The sequence below is a fragment of the Oncorhynchus gorbuscha genome, linkage group LG21, assembly GCF_021184085.1.
Source record: "Oncorhynchus gorbuscha isolate QuinsamMale2020 ecotype Even-year linkage group LG21, OgorEven_v1.0, whole genome shotgun sequence".
Lineage (NCBI taxonomy): Eukaryota > Metazoa > Chordata > Actinopteri > Salmoniformes > Salmonidae > Oncorhynchus > Oncorhynchus gorbuscha.
The window spans coordinates 18,283,559-18,301,654 of record NC_060193.1 but is presented as its reverse complement, the minus strand read 5'-3'; the positions used below and the strand labels follow the sequence as shown (position 1 = coordinate 18,301,654).

The 18,096-nt window shown below is 40.1% G+C and overlaps 1 protein-coding gene across 1 annotated transcript; it reads right to left on the bottom strand.

Moving 5' to 3' along the window:
• Positions 1 to 973: 973 nt before the first annotated feature.
• On the bottom strand, positions 974 to 17,806 carry LOC124008905. Its single transcript, XM_046320498.1, has 12 exons — positions 17,762 to 17,806; positions 17,402 to 17,447; positions 5,875 to 5,977; positions 5,595 to 5,719; positions 5,352 to 5,422; positions 5,120 to 5,251; positions 4,363 to 4,455; positions 4,071 to 4,199; positions 3,608 to 3,736; positions 2,612 to 2,634; positions 2,450 to 2,484; positions 974 to 2,247 (listed from the first exon to the last, which is right to left on the bottom strand). The coding sequence occupies exons 2-12, from the start codon at positions 17,427 to 17,429 to the stop codon at positions 974 to 976; spliced, it is 2,142 nt and encodes a 713-aa protein (XP_046176454.1). The 5' UTR covers positions 17,430 to 17,447; positions 17,762 to 17,806.
• Positions 17,807 to 18,096: the final 290 nt, after the last annotated feature.

Below are 18,096 nucleotides of genomic sequence, written 5' to 3'. Positions count from 1 at the left end.
CTATTTCCACCCGACCTTGTATCATCTTCTATACTGTTTCCATCTGACCTCTGATCCTCTTCCTTACTGTTTCCACCAGACCTATTATCACCTTCTCACTTCTGTTTCCACCTGACCTCTGATCATCTCTTCCTTACTTTTTTCACCTGACATCTTGTCATCTTTTTCTCTGTTTCCACCTGACCTCTTATCATCTTCTCCACTGTTTCCACCGGACCTGTCCTCATCCTTACCCCTGTTTCCTCCTGATATTTTATCAACATCTATACTGTTTCCACCTGACCTCTTATCACCTTCTCCTCTTCTGTTTCCACCGGACCTGTCATCATCCTCACTACTATTTCCACCCGACCTTGTATCATCTTCTACACTGTTTCCACCTGACCTCTGATCCTCTTCCTTACTGTTTCCACCTGACCTATTATCACCTTCTCCTCTTCTGTTTCCACCTGACCTCTGTCATCATCCTCACTACTATTTCCACCTGACATCTTGTCATCTTCTACACTGTTTCCACCTGACCTCTGATCCTCTTCCTTACTGTTTCCACCAGACCTATTATCATCCTCACTACTGTTTCCACCTGACCTCTGATCCTCTTCCTTACTGTTTCCACCTGACCTCTTATCACCTTCTCCTCTTCTGTTTCCACCGGACCTGTCATCATCCTCACTACTATTTCCACCCGACCTTGTATCATCTTCTACACTGTTTCCACCTGACCTCTGATCCTCTTCCTTACTGTTTCCACCTGACCTCTTATCACCTTCTCCTCTTCTGTTTCCACCGGACCTGTCATCATCCTCACTACTATTTCCACCCGACCTTGTATCATCTTCTACACTGTTTCCACCTGACCTCTGATCCTCTTCCTTACTGTTTCCACCTGACCTCTTATCACCTTCTCCTCTTCTGTTTCCACCGGACCTGTCATCATCCTCACTACTATTTCCACCCGATCTTGTATCATCTTCTACACTGTTTCCACCTGACCTCTGATCCTCTTCCTTACTGTTTCCACCAGACCTATTATCATCCTCACTACTGTTTCCACCTGACCTCTGATCCTCTTCCTTACTTTTTTCACCTGACATCTTGTCATCTTTTTCTCTGTTTCCACCTGACCTCTTATCATCTTCTCCACTGTTTCCACCTGACCTCTTATCACCTTCTCCTCTTCTGTTTCCACCGGACCTGTTATGATCCTCTCTACCATTTCCAACGGACCGCTTTTCTTCTTCAATGTTTCCACAAGACCTCTTATCCTCTTCCCCACTGTTTCCACCTGACCTCTTATCACCTTCTCCTCTTCTGTTTCGGACCTGTTATGATCCTCTCTACCATTTCCAACGGACCGCTTTTCTTCTTCAATGTTTCCACAAGACCTCTTATCCTCTTCCCCACTGTTTCCACCTGACCTCTTATCACCTTCTCCTCTTCTGTTTCCACCGGACCTGTTATGATCCTCTCTACCATTTCCAACGGACCGCTTTTCTTCTTCAATGTTTCCACAAGACCTCTTATCCTCTTCCCCACTGTTTCCACCTGACCTCTTATCACCTTCTCCTCTTCTATGTCCACCGGACCTGTCACCATCCTCACCCCTGTTTCCTCCTGATCTTGTATCAACTTCTACACTGTTTCCACCTGACCTCTTATCACCTTCTCCTCTTCTGTTTCCACCAGACCTGTCATCATCCTCTATACTGTTTCCACCTGACCTTGTATCATCCTCTATACTGTTTCCACCTGGCCTCTTATCCTCTTCCTTACTGTTTCCACCTGACCTCTTATCACCTTCTCCTCTTCGGTTTCCACCGGACCTGTCATAATCCTCACTACTGTTTCCATCTGACCTTGTATCATCTTCCTCTCTGTTTCCAGATGACCTCTTATCTCCTCTTCTGTTTCCACCTGACCTCTGATCCTCTTCCGTACATTTTTCACCTGACGTTTTATCATCTTCTCTCTTTGCACCTGACCTCTCCTTCCCTCCATCTCCATTCTCCCCATCTGTACATTTGCCCCCTTCTCCTTTATTTTCATCTGCATCAATTTTATATTCTCCTCTTTTTCCCCATGATCCAATTGCTGTTATGCGTGAGTAAATATAATTTATAATCCATTCAAATTTTGGTCTCTTTTTAGCTGCATCCTTTTCATTTCCTCTTCTCTTTGACCATGAGCCCCCCTCCTCGTCTCCTCTGTTTCCAACTGACCTCTTATCCTCTTCTTGTCTGTATCCACCTGCAATACGTGTCACAGTTTTACAGTAATTGATACCACAGAACTGGAACTAAAGATTATGTAGTATTTAGGGCTACAGATGTAAATAGATCATGGAAGAATGGGAAGACAACAATAAGAAAACAATTGAAGAATATTGATATTTTAGGTTGTATGACAAGAGGAGTAAAACATATCAAAAAGGTAATATTTGATAACTCACATGTCCTATAAATAAGCAGATAAGCACTTTGTGATCTAAAGTGAGAGAAAAAAAAATCATATTGGGCATTTTTATATGATTTAAGATCATAATTTTGGCAAGTATATCTAATTTTATGGACACACACACACACACAAAATGATGAAACGGGGTGCATTTTACCTTAAGTTTGGTTCCAATGTGATCTATATGGAAGAGGGGGCAGGGCGGGGGAGAAAGAATGTGCAGCTGCATTACATATTGAGTGTTGCATTTGTGTTGGTGAATATATTCAACGTGAAAATATATTCAATTTTTTCTCATCACACCTGAATTTGGATACATTTGAGTAAATTAACTTTAATAGTTTCATTCCAAAACGCATATATCCATTTTCAGAAATGTTTGTAAATGAGCTTTTATTATTTATAGAAATTAAGAATGAGATTGGTATGTTCTTTGACTATCTAATCATGGCATGGGGTTCTTTAAAATCTTTCACTTGATGGTTTTTATTTTTCTTTCAGAGACAAATAATCATATTTCTTTGCAAAATACTATACATCCAACTCCCACTCAGAGAAATAAGTAGAACTGCTAGGTTTTACACAGTCAAATGTAACTAATACCTACATTTTTATAAAGAAATGTAGAAATAGTAAAATAATTAAATCAGTATGTAAAACATTTACATTTGTAAATGTATCCATAGTGACTTACAGTAAATGCATTAATCTTAAGATAGCTAGGTAAGACAACAACATATCACAGACAAATATACAAAAATATGAGAACAGCAATATTTTACACACACATGAAGGTACCCCTAAGCAATAATTTCTGATGAAAAAACACAAATGTGAAAAATTGGTGGGTATTTTTGGAAATAAACTCTTCAGTTATACCTTTGTCTAGTTCATTTCATACCCAAACAAAATGGCACTATAAAATGAAGTCCAATTACAACAACAATGTAATAACTCTTCCTTACTGAGCCGGAGTCTGGTCAAGCTGTAAAACTCTCGACTCCAGAGCACATACTGTATGACCCCCCCCCCCCCCCCCCCACCCCCCCCCCCACCCACACACACACACTTCTGTTTACAGTAGGCCTATGCCCACCCCCTATTGTCCATCTACCAGTATACTTTCCCTGCTGTATTTTTAAATCCCCCTTACCAGGCTTACGTTGCTGTCATTAAACAAATACCACTTCTGATCCTCATAGGACCTGATTGTAGCAGTGTAATGTCCACTTCTTAGACTTCCTTCATGGTCCACAATTGCATAGAGTTCATATGCCCCATTCTGTTCAGAGCAATCAGACAATAAAAAATATATTCCATGAACTACAGATGAAAATATAACATTTATGTAGGAGAGAATAAAAACGATAGAAATCGGTTATGTCACCTTGTGCTACTTGTCCTTGCCTAAATAAAACACTGCAGAAACCTTTCAGGAGTACTCCACCTGGGTAGTTGAAGTTCAAACATTTTGGTCTTGAGGTAAGAATGCTAGCCACAGTTCAAGAGATCTATCTAATATAGAAGTGATTGTAGGTCTAACACTTTCCAAGGCCAACCTCCATGATACAATCTGTGATAAACAACCTATCAAATAAAGACAGTTTTGTAGTTACCTCTGTCTGTAATTTGTGAGGAACGTCCACAGAGCGCTTGATTTTGACATATGTCATCCCATGGTAGTCAAACTCGAACCTCTTGAGTAGCAGAGTCAGAATCTCTGGGTGATGTACCATCTTACATACCTGGTGGAACAAAACCCACTCTCAGTCATTATTATTACAGTCTCTAAATAAAGATACAGTGACATTCGAACCGTCAATGTGCTTTGAAAAGCCTGTGACACACTTCCAGAGACTTGTGATACAATCAGTGATTTTAAAAGACAACTTTAAAGATATTACTCACAGTTGTTGCTTCCACTTCTTCATTGCATTTAGCACAGTACAGCTTGTCCCCAGTGATAGTTGATTTCTCAAAAAACTCCTCAAAACCGTCATTCTGAAAACACATACAAACACATTAGTAAATATCCTCTCTTGCACCTCCTGACATATATTTTCATATTTGCCTTGTTTCCAAACACTGAGCTGCTACAGGTAACTGCAAAAATAATGGAAACGCGGGATAGCCTACAAAGTATATATTGTAAGCAGTTGCTTCCACATAGGTGTGGTTCCCGAGTTAATTAAGAAATTAAGAAATTAAAATCCCTATTATGCTGAGGGACATGTATAAAAATGCTAGGTAGGCCATTATTCTGGCCATTACTTAGCTACCATGGCTGTGCCCCCATAGAATAACAATGCCCCCATCCACGGGACACTAGTGGTCAATTAATGGTTGGATGAGCATGAGCATGTTTACATAGCATGAATACTATGTAAACCATATGCCATGGCTGTCTCAGTTACCAGTTCTCAACTTAATTGAACACTTATGGGAGATTCTACAGCGACACCCGAGACACCGTTTTATAACACCATCAACAAATCACCAAATTATGGAATTTCTTGTGAAAATAAAAATGGTGTTGCATCCCTCCAATAGAGTTCCAGACACTTGTAGAATCTATGCCAAGGTGCATTGAAGCTAATCTGGCTCAACACCTGATTAAGACACTTCCTTTATTTTGTCAGTTACCTGTGTTATATATTTTCCATACCACACTGTAGCTTTGACCAGGGCCTAAGGTTACGTCCATGGAGAGGGGCAGAACCCAAAATGGACCAGGTTCAATATTGGAAATATGACTATTTGCACAGGAGATAGTGTGCGACAATTGTCCTTCGAAGATCTAAAGATACAAACATATAATATTCTTATAATGTAAACATTTACATAATTGAATGTTCCCCTTAAAGGTTTTGTACAATATGATCTCAGTAATGCAGTACCTTAGACACATTATTCTTGACCGTGCTTAAAATCTTCTCAAAAAATTCAGCAGCGTCACGTTGCTCATATACTGGGGGAAGAACACAATGATAGATCATGTTGTTCTATTTGTAGAATATCACGTTTCACTACTCCAGTAATGATATCATTGGAGTTGTGCAATGATGACACCACGACAATTGCAATTGCTCAACCTGTTGTGGACGGATAAAATGCTTATTTTTCTCAGCAGCTCAGCTTACCGGTTTGAATGTCCAATGTCCAAGAAATGTCCTTTGTGTCAGCTTCTTTCTCTTTTAATTTTTGAAACAGCCTTTTAAGCTTGTGATCAATGGTCTCTTGTTCTTGATCATTAGGAAATACCTGACTGTGGGGAGACAATTGAGATCTGTTACTGACTAATTGTACTATTTTTATTACCATTTATTTAAGATGCATTCATATCAAAGTATAACAAGTCAGGTTCTGACATTTTCATGGGGAGAAAATATACTTTGCGCACGAGTGAGCCTAGATCCAAACCTTTCAATAGCCTCTCTGAAGTCCTTGGTCATGAAGAACACCTGCAGCACACTGTTTAAATAACAGGTTGCCCCTTGATTAATCAAACCATGGGGATGGTAGCCTAAATCAAGGACATCAATTAGTCTCATATAAAGCTGAAGGGTTTTTGTGGGACATTGACTTGTTTGTGTTCACAAATTTAACACATTTACTTACAAACATGTAATTTATACCTGTTCAATTAATGATTGCCAGGTATTAGCCAGATTTTCCTAAGACTCCTCACACCACATATATTTTCAGGAAAATTAAATCTAGGCTATACCAAAGTGTTCTGTCCACAACTTTTAAAATATGGATATTTGCTATACAGTCTTGTCTTGCGTGACTGTACTTTAGAAAAGTGGAAATATTTATTTTGAGAATAAAGTAACAGTATTTATTTTGAGAATAAAGTGGCGATATTTCAAGAATAAAGTGGAAATATTTTGAGAATAAAGTGGAAATATTTTGAGAATAAAGTGGAAATATTTTGAGAATAAAGTGGAAATATTTTGAGAATAAAGTGGAAATAATTTGAGAATAAAGTAACAGTATTTATTTTGAGAATAAAGTGGCGATATTTCAAGAATAAAGTGGAAATATTTTGAGAATAAAGTAACAGTATTTATTTTGAGAATAAAGTGGCGATATTTCAAGAATAAAGTGGAAATATTTTGAGAATAAAGTGGAAATTTTGAGAATAAAGTGGAAATATTTTGAGAATACAGTAACAGTATTTATTTTGAGAATAAAGTGGCGATATTTCAAGAATAAAGTGGAAATATTTTGAGAATAAAGTAACAGTATTTATTTTGAATATAAAGTGGCGATATTTCAAGAATTAAGTGGAAATATTTTGAGAATAAAGTGGAAATATTTTGAGAATAAAGTAACAGTATTTATTTTGAGAATAAAGTGGCTGTCACGCCTTGGTCATTGTATCTTGTGTTTTTGTTATATGTTTGGGTAGGCCAGGGTGTGACATGGGTTTATATGTTGTGTTTCGTATTGGGGTTTGTATTAATTGGGATTGTGTATTATTAGGGGTGTGTCTAGTTAGGCTTGGCTGCCTGAGGCGATTCCCAATTGGAGTCAGCTGATTCTCGTTGTCTCGGATTGGGAACCGTATTTAGGTAGCCTGAGTGTGCGTTGTATTTTGTGGGTGATTGTACCTGTCTCTGTGTTAGGCTGTAATTAGTTTCACTCGTTTGTTGTTTTCGTATTTTCAGTTATTTCATGTACCGCTATTATCTTCATTAAAAGTCATGAGTAACCTACACGCTGCATTTCGGTCTGACTCTCTTCAAACAACAGACGAACGACGTTACAGTGGCGATATTTCAAGAATAAAGTGGAAATATTTTGAGAATAAAGTAACAGTATTTATTTTGAGAATAAAGTGGCGATATTTCAAGAATAAAGTGGAAATATTTTGAGAATAAAGTGGAAATATTTTGAGAATAAAGTGGTGTCATGTATATGCAGTGAGGAGAGTTAAATAACAATGATGCAAGGCAAATTAACAAAAGAGGAGATGCGTACTGAACATGTAAACAAACCAATACTGAGGCTACTGAGGGCTAAAGGTAATCAAGGTGATGATAAAGTCCAGGTGTGCTTAATGATGGGGAGTAGGTGTGCTTAATGTGGGGGGGCAGGTGTGCGTAATATTGGTTGCCAGGGCCAGTGGTTAGTAGAACGGCGATGTTGAAGGCTGGAGAGAGGGAGCAGGAGTAGACGTGACAAGTGGCAATGTTTCGGGAATAAATGAAACATTTGATTGAGAATAAAGTCACAGTTATATTTAAAGATTAAAGTATGGAATTTGGTTAATTGCATGTCTCCCGGGCTCCCTTTCGCTTTGCACGCCACTGTTGAAATGCTTGAGGTAGCTGACTGGTGAAACTATACTTTAGAATTGTCTTTAATGACAAGGAAATCCTTGCTATTTTACTACATGATAACCATATTATCATAATTATTAGGACCTGGAGGTTGTGCCACAGATTATTTTCAGGAGGACCAGTGGTTACATACATAGTTAGAGACAAGTTGGTTGTGTGTGTCAAATAAAATAAAATGTTATTGGTCACATACACATGGTTAGCAGATGTTAATGCGAGTGTAGAGAAATGCTTGTGCTTCTAGTTCCGACAATGCAGTAATATCTAACAAGTAATCTAACCAACTTGTGTATGCAGGTGTGCGTGTGCAGGAGTGTGTGTGTGTGGGGGGGGGGGGGTAAAAGTAGGGGCAAACCAAACAAATGGCCATCAATCTAATGATCTAATACACTAGTTCAACAGGCGTCACTGCGCACTCACCCGTATCAATCTAATGATCTAATACACTAGTTCAACAGGCGTCACTGCGCACTCACCCGTATCAATCTAATGATCTAATACACTAGTTCAACAGGCGTCACTGCGCACTCACCCGTATCAATCTAATGATCTAATACACTAGTTCAACAGGCGTCACTGCGCACTCACCCGTATCAATCTAATGATCTAACAACTCGCACACACACACACCAAGTTTTCCCCTGGCAATTTCAACTATGGGCATGCAGTACACTCTTCTAATGCCTTAGTGCATTATGAGCACAAAATAAAAACTTTCTTGGCACTGTCGCTGAATGAGAGGAGAACTGGGGTTGAGTCCCAGTCAGTCCGCCCTCCAAATTCTGCTGCGTAGCCTAAGCGAACACCTTAAAATGGCAACTATTAATGACCTTATCCGTGGTGCTTTACAAACGGTAGTATTTCCCCCATATGGCAACTATCCTTCTAAAGACTATATGCTAGTAGGCTATGTAAGCATTCTCAAAAAAAAAAAATTATCTTGGGATCCTGGAGACTATGAGTGTGTATGTGTCCCATGTCAAGCTGCTCTCCAAATTCGCTACAACACTGCAATTTTGCAGCCCATTATAAACCTGTATCGCCCACTAGATTGAATGCCTTAACCTATAGGCTAATGGTATGGTACAGTGGGCAAGTGAAAGTAAATTATAAGCCTATCCAACGGCTGCGGGAGGGATGAAAAATTAAGCAGGGATTTTATGCAAATGTATTTGTGGGATGAGAGACAACTCCTGCTGTGCAAAGCAGCTAATCTGAGGAGCTGTTTGAATACAATCATTTTGTATTTATATGATTTTAATTCAACTTTATTTAACCAGGTGGACGAGTTGAGAACAAGTTCTCATTTACAACTGCGACCTGGCCAAGATAAAGCAAAGCAGTACGACACAAACAACAACAGACTTACACATATAATAAACAAACATACAGTAAATAAAACCATATAAAAAGTCTATGTGCAGTGTGTGCAAATGAGGTAGAATAAGGGAGGTAAGCCAATAAATAGGCCATAGTGGCAAAATATTTACAATTTAGCAATTAAACACTGGAGTGATAGATGTGCAGAAGATGAGTGTGCAAGTAGAGATACTGGGGTGCAAAGGAGCTAAAAATAAAATAACAGTATGGGGATGAGGTAGTTGGATGGGTTATTTACAGATGGGCTATGTACAGGTGCAGTGATCTGTGAGCTGCTCAGACAGCTGGTGCTCTATCACTCCAGTTTGTTCCAGTCATTAGCAGCAGAGAATTGGAAGGAAAGGCGGCCAAAGTTGGAATTGGCTTTTGGGGGTGACCAGTGAAATATACCTACTGGAGCACGTGCTATGGGTGGGTGCTGCTATAGTGACCAGTGAGCTGAGATAAGGCGGGGCTTTACCAAGCAAAGACATATAGATGACCTGGAGCCAGTGGGTTTGACGACGAATATGTAGCGAGGGCCAGCCAATGAGAGCATACAGGTCGCAGTGGTAGGTAGTATATGGCGCTTTGGTGACGAAAACGGATGGCACTGTGATAGACTGCATCCAATTTTCTGAGTAGAGTGTTGGAGGCTATTTTGCAAATGACATCACCGAAGGCAAGGATCGGTAGGATAGTAAGTTTTACGAGGGTACAGTGGGGTAAACAAGTATTTAGTCAGCCACCAATTGTGCAAGTTCTCCCACTCAAAAAGATGAGAGAGGCCTGTAATTTTTATCATAGGTACACTTCAACTATGACAGACAAAATGAGAAAAAGAAATCCAGAAAATCACATTGTAGGATTGTTGGAAAATAAGTATTTGGTCAATAACAAAGGTTTATCTCAATACTTTGTTATATACCCTTTATTGGCAATGACAGAGGTCAAACGTTTTCTGTAAGTCTTCACAAGGTTATCACACACTGTTGCTGGTATTTTGGCCCATTCCTCCATGCAGATCTCCTCTAGAGCAGTGATGTTTTGGGGCTGTTGTTGGGCAACACGGACTTTCAACTCCCTCCAAATATTTTCTATGGGGTTGAAATCTGGAGACTGGCTAGGCCACTCCAGGACCTTGAAATGCTTCTTACGAAGCCACTCCTTCGTTGCCCGGGCGGTGTGTTTGGGATCATTGTCATGCTGAAAGACCCAGCCACGTTTCATCTTCAATGCCCTTGCTGATGGAAGGAGGTTTTCACTCACGATACATGGCCCCATTCATTCTTTCCTTTACACGGATCAGTCGTCCTGGTCTCTTTGCAGAAAAACAGCCCCAAAGCATGATGTTTCCACCCCCATGCTTCACAGTAGGTATGGTGCTCTTTGGATGCAACTCAGCATGCTTTGTCCTCCAAACACGACGAGTTGAGTTTTTACCAAAAAGTTATATTTTGGTTTCATCTGACCATATGACATTCTCCCAATCTTCTTCTGGGATTTTTGCTCACCGTTCTTGTGATCATTTTGACCCCACGGGGTGAGATCTTGCGTGGAGCCCCAGATCGAGGGAGATTATCAGTGGTCTTGTATGTCTTCCATTTCCTAATAATTGCTCCCACAGTTGATTTCTTCAAACCAAGCTGCTTACTTATTGCAGATTCAGCCAAGTCTATAATTTTGTTTCTGGTGTCCTTTGACAGCTCTTTGGTCTTGGCCATAGTGGCGTTTGGAGTGTAACTGTTTGAGGATGTGGACAGGTGTCTTTTATACTGATAACAAGTTCAAACAGATGCCATTAATACAGGTAATGAGTGGAGGACAGAGGAGCCTCTTAAAGAAGAAGTTACAGGTCTGTGAGAGCCAGAAATCTTGCTTGTTTGTAGGTGACCAAATACTTATTTTCCACCATATTTTGCAAATTAAATTCATAAAAAATTCTACAATGTGATTTTCTGGATTTTCTTTCTCATTTTTATAGTTGAAGTGTAACTATTATGAAAATTACAGGCCTCTCTCATCTTTTTAAGTGGGAGAACTTGCACAATTTCTGGCTGACTAAATACTTTTTTGCCCCACTGTATGTTTGGCAGCATGAGTGAAGGATGCTTTGTTGAGAAATAGGAAGCCGATTCTAGATTAATTTTGGATTGGAGATGCTTCATGTGAGTCTGGAAGGAGAGTTTACGGTTTAACCTGACACCTAGGTATTTTTTAGTTGTCCACATATTCTAAGTCAGAACCGTCCAGAGTAGTGATGCTGGACGGGCGGGCAGGTGTGGGCAGCGATCGGTTGAAGAGCATGCATTTAGTTTTACTTGCATTTAAGAGCTGTTGGAGGCCACGGAAGGAGAGTTGTATGGCATTGAAGCTCGTCTGGAGGTTAGTTAACACAGTGTCCAAAGAAGGGCCAGAAGTATACAGAATGGTGTCGCCTGCATAGAGGTGGATCAGAGAAACACCAGCAGCAAGAACGACATCATTGATGTATACAGAGAAAATTTGGCCCGAGAATTGAATCCTGTGGCATCCCCATAGAGACTGCCAGAGGTCTGGACAACAGTCCCTCCTATTTGACACACTGAACACTGTCTGAGAAGTAGTTGGTGAACCAGGCGAGGCAGTCATTTGAGAAAACAAGGCTTTTGAGTCTGCCGATAAGAATGTGGCGATTGACAGAGTTGAAAGCCTTGACCAGGTCGATGAATAAAGCTGCACCGTATTGTCTCTTATTGATGGCGGTTATGATATTGTTTAGGACCTTGAGCGTGGCTGAGATGCACCCATGACCAGCTCGGAAACCAGATTGCATAGTGGAGAAGGTACGGTGGGATTCTAAATGGTCGGTGATCTGTTTGTTAACTTGGCTTTCGAAGAAAGAAAGGCAGGGTAGGATAGATATAGGTCTGTAGCAGTTTGGGTCTAGAGCAGGGGTGTCAAAGTCAAATGGACGGAGGGCCAAATAAAAAATTTAGCTACAAGCCGAGGGCCGGACTGTTCGAATGTTCATTGAAATTTTTTTAAATGACGCATATAGTCTAGTGAACCTAATTGAACCTACTGAAAACCTAACAAATATATTCCAATATGATCAGATAAATAAAGCAATATTTTCTTATGGCTCTGTCAGTAATCTTTAATTTTCAACAGACACAAAAGACAAATTTCCTTTATATAAAAATCCCCATAACATGAACATTAAATGAAAGAAACCGGTATTCAAGGCACCATCAGTAGCCTATATTTTTATTTTAGCAAAAGTGGGCTAAATTTACTTCAAAGAAAAAAACAATAATAGCAATTTTCTATCATCCACTCAACTGAAATATTTTTAAAATATAATTGGATTGAAATACAATAAAATAAAGTGCAAAAATCTATTAATCAAAAACAACACTTTGTTTAAGGAGAAGTAACATGCAGTGAAAACAAATATTAAACTTTAACTTTTAAACTTGAACTGAGTAAAAACTCTAAATATGTGATTGCACAGTAATGTTCACTTGTTTGAGGTTGAGGGTGATACTTGGTGGTGTCCCATCTTTTCCACAAGTTCATCAATGTTCGGGGTAAGGCTCTGAGCTGAGGAAATCCTCAGAATTGAGTGGAGGTGTTCAGCAGTAAGTCGACTTCTGTGTGATGTTTTGTTCAAGTTCATCAAAGAAAACAGTTGTTCACACAGGTATGTGCTGCCAAACATAGACAACGTTTGAGCAGCCTGGATGCGCAGCTGGGGCATTGTGTCGGGGAGGAAACGGGCGAACTCCGCAGCACCCACTGCCGCATATTTTGCCCTCAGTGCATCATTGCATTGGAGGTCAATCAACTCCATTTGGAGGTTTGGTGGTGAGCTTTCCACGTCAACAGCAAATGGGTTACCGAGCAGTTCCAACCTGCTTTTTGTGCTTCAAAGTCAGCAAATCGGCGTCGAAAGTCAGCGGCAAGCATACCTATTTTATCAGCCAACTGTGCGCTCGGGAACGCACTGGTAGAGAGCTTCTCTTTCATGGTCTGGCAGCTGGGAAAGTGGCTCAAATTTTCTTTCCGCATCTGCGTCTCCCACAGAGTCAGTTTGGTTTTAAATGCCTTCACTGTACTGTACATATCAGAGATGACACGATCCCGACCCTGCAGCTGCAAGTTCATTGCATTCAGATGACTAGTAATGTCACACAGAAAAGCCATTTCACACAGAAACATTTCGTCTCGGAGTTGTGTTGTGTCTTTCCCTTTGCTGTCCAAGAACAGACAAATCTCCTCACGAAGCTCAAAACATCTTTGAAGCACCTTTCCCTGGCTTAGCCATCGCACCTCTGTGTGATAAGGCAAATCACCATGCTCCGTTTCTAACTCCGTCAGAAATGCCTTGAACTGGCGGTGATTCAAACCTTTGGCTCTGATAAAGTTAACTGTGCGCGTGATGATGCTCATTACATGCTCCATTTTCAAGGCTTTACCGCACAACGCTTCCTGGTGTATGATACAATGATAAGCTGTCAGCTCACCTGTCGCGTTTTCCTCTTGCATCTTTTCCCGTATCTTCCCCACCAGTCCGCTCCTGTGTCCACACATCGCAGGTGCTCCGTCGGTTGTCAAACCCACGAGTTTTTCCCAAGGCAGCTCCATCTCATTTACACATCTTGACACCTCTTCATACAAATCATGCCCCGTAGTTGTGCCATGCATAGGACGTAAAGCCAAAAACTCCTCTGTCACGCTTAGGCTGGAGTCCACTCCGCGGATGAAAATTGACAACTGGGCAATGTCAGAAATGTCGGTGCTCTCATCCACAGCCAAGGAATATGCAATGAAATCTTTTCCCTTTTTCACAAGCTGCTCTTTTAGATTGATGGACAACTGGTCTACTCTCTCGGCAATGGTGTTTCTGCTCAGACTCACATTTAAAAAGAGTTGCCTTTTTTCTGGGCAAACTTCGTCACAAACTTTAATCATGCAGTTTTTGATGAAATCCCCCTCCGTAAATGGCCGGGCTGATTTAGCGATCTCTTCTGCCAAAATAAAACTGGCCTTGACAGCAGCCTGGCCTTGTGATTTGGCTTTTTGAACAGAGCCTGTCGAGATTTGAGGCCTCGTTTTAATTCCTCTGCCTTTTGTAGCCTTTGTTCCATGTCCATATTCTTGTTTTTGTCCGCGTGTTTCGTTTCATAATGTCGTCTCAGATTATACTCTTTCAGTACCGCCACACTTTCTCCACACAGAAGACACACAGGTTTTCCAGCTACCTCCGTGAACAAATACTCCGACTCCCACCTTGTTTGAAACCCCCGGTTCTCAGTGTCCACCTTCCGTTTTGCCATTTTTGATGGGTATCTGAAAGTTAATTTTACTGTGATGCTGACAACTGCTGTGCCAATAAATATTGAAATGAAGCAGCCTACTGCTCGGTGCGTCACCGTTGCATTGTGGGAAATGTAGTATTGGTGCGTGTAAAAGATCTGCGGGCTGCCGGCTTGCTGCGGTCTGCGGGCCGGTTCTAATAACAAATCAAGATCATCCCAGGGGCCGTAAAAAACCTTCTCGCGGGCCGGATGTGGCCCGCGGGCCTTGACTCTGACATATGTGGTCTAGAGTGTCTCCCCCCTTTGAAGAGGGGGATGACCACGACAACTTTCCAATCTTTGGGAATCTTAGACGATACAAAAAAAGAGTTTGAACAGGCTAGTAAAAGGGGTTGCAAGAATTGAAAGAGAAAGAGAGGGTCCAGATTGTCTAGCCTGGCTGATTTGTAGGGATCCAGATTTTGCAACTCTTTAAGAACGTCAGCTATCTGGATTTGGGTGAAGGAGAAATGGGGAGGCTTGGGCAAGTTGCTCTGGGGGGTGCAGGGCTGTTGACCGGGGTAAGGGTAGTCAGGTGGAAAGCATGGCCAGCCGTAAATGTTTTTATTTATAGTGGATTTATCGGTGGTGACAGTGTTTCCTAGCCTCAGTGCAGTGGGGATTCACCTTTTCTTGAAATAATCATTGATCTATATATACACACAGTAGGCCTATTGGATAAATTATGATAGGCTATTCAAGCAATAAGGCTGTTCTTATGCACAATGCAACGCAGAGTGCTTGGATACAGGCCTTAGCCGTGGTATATTGGCCATATAACACAACCCCTGAGGTGCCTTATTGATATTATAAACTGGTTACCAATGTAAATAGAGCAGTAAAAATACATGTTTTGTCAGTCATATACGTAATGTAAGGTCTGATATACCACAGCTGTCAGTGTGGTATCAGCATCCAGTGCTTGAACCACCCAGTTTATAAAAATAAATCATCACTGATCTGACATGACTGGGTTGGTAGCCTAGCAGAATATCTCATTTCACTATCCCTCTATAGATGATGTCTTCAAGAATGCGAGGAATGAAGGATGCATAGGTTATCCAAAAACAGGGATATTGTCTCCCTTTATAGGCTATTTGTGTCAGCTATACTAACTTAGGCTACCATTTGCTCACCTTAGAGGCTAGAGGCTAGACCTGTTAGGTTATAATAATGGACCGTAAAATTGCGGTCGCAGACAGGGCTTTAGCCTGCCCCGTTGCTATGCAAAGTCCATGACCAGGGTTTACGGGCAGCCCATGAGCCCGACACGGACGTGCTATCCTTCTCCACACAATCCGTGATTTACATTCACAACATAATAAGCATAGACGTATGAGGTTACTTCCTTGTACGTGTACATAGAACACTATGCCATTACGCACACATTTGTAAGTTAACCTTTCGTCTTAACATATAGAGACTGCTGGCCTAGCTGTTACTCTAAAATACTATGCAAGGTGTTGACATACGCAAGATATTGAGGATAACATTGTAGCGAATTCGAAGGACACAAAACTAATCAATATTCGCAGTCTAACAACGCACCATGGTGGTTAGAATGGTATGTATGTACGTACGAATGTAAATCGCATTGGATAAAAACGTCTGCTAAAAATTACATATATTAGTGCAGTGACGCCTGTTTGAACGTGTGTGCAGTGGTGGAAAAAGTACCCACCTGTCATACTTGGGAAAGTCACCCAGTAAAATCATACTTGAGCAAAAGTCTACAAGTATTTGGTTTTAATATACTTAAGCATATAAAGTAAAAGTATAAATAATTTCAAATTCCTTACACCATGTTTTTGTTTTTTAAATTGACGGATAGCCAGGGGCACACTCTAACACTCAGACATAATTTACAAACGAAGCATGTGTTTAGTGAGCCCACCAATCAGAGGCAGTAGTGATGACCAGGGATATTCTCTTGATAAATGTGTGAATTAGACAATTGTCAGTTTCTGCTAAGCATTTAAAATGTAACGAGTACTTTTGGGTGCCAGGGAAAACGTATGGAGTAAAAAGTACATAATTTTCTTTAGGAATGTAGTGAAGTAAAAGTTGTTAAAAAATATAAATTGTACAGGAAAGTACAGATACCCCCCAAAAACGACTTAAGTAGTACTTTCAAGTATTTTTACTTAAATACTTTACACCACTGCGAGTGTGATACACCTACCAAAGGACACGGATTTGGATGAAATACCTCATCCATGGCTGTGTGGTTCTCCTTCTGAAAAGACCCAAGCTGTGGCACAAATTCTTCTAGGGCTTAATAAACATAATAATATGGTTATTATGAGCTAAAAGAGAAAGAAATTCCTTGTTACTAAAGCAAATTCTAAAGTATAGTTTCACCAGTCATCTCTACCATTTCAACAGTGGTGCGCACAGCAACAGGGGGCAATTAAAAACCAAAGCCCATACTTTAATCTTGAAATATGACGGTAACTTTATTTTTAAAATGTCGATTTTATTCTCAACATTTTGTCTTTAATCTCGAAATATTGCTACTTTATTCTCGAAATATTGCAACTATTCTCGAAATAATGGCACTTTATTATCGAAATAATGTAACTTTTTTTTAAAGTAAGTAAAAAAGTAACACCAGCAATCGCTGTTTATTTTTTGTTATCTTCACTTGGCACTAATACTCTTAGGTACAAACTATTTCGGCTATTTATATTAATTTAGGACGTTTTCGGTGGGCACAGAGAGACTGATTAACGTCTTCATTCTATGTTTAGCATAGATTTTCTGCGTGTAAAGTGACGCAGGAGGACAGAAGATGCTTTTGGGAAATCGTGCGCTGGTGTGTCGTATTTATAGCAGCAGAATTCAGAATAATGTGTGAAACAACGGATTTTGCTGTGTGTGTGCGATGTGTTACGGTACCTGTGTCTGTTGTGCATAATGAATCCATGGCATCATAAATCCCTCACTATAAAGTATGTGAAGGAGAGAAATATATTTATATAAAAATTGTAATTTAAATTGTAGACTGGTAGGGTTGGCTACATTAAAATATACATTTCTAGTAAGTAAATACAATAACGTTTTTAGATCTAGGCTAATGCATCGAGCTGAATGAACCCTTCCTAAACAGTGAAACAAAATATATTCATGAGTTAATCGCCTAACTATATAGACATATCTTGCAGTGGAAAATTGAACACTGAAAGTGAATAATCATATAGGCTAAAATATTTTACTATAATGGGTTGTATCCTTCTTTACAGTTTATTCCAAGCTTACCGTTTTCGTTAACTGTTGAGCAGCTTTCAGGAGAGTGTACATGTATATGAACAGACACTTGACTGCAGAGCTGATAAATCTCTCCAAAACTTCACTTTCGATTTAAATAGGCCTAACCTACAAAATAGACACACCTTCAAAATAGACAGAAAGCTGAGTTTAGAAAACCTTGTGAGGTAGACTATTCCGTATGTTGTGTTAGCCTATGCTTCTGTTAAATTTAGGGTTGACGCACAAAATCCTGTAAAATAAAGGGAATGCAAAGAAAGAGGTTTTAGAGTTAAAACAGCATATCAAAGTCATTCAAGAACATTGAAAACATATCTAACTACAAC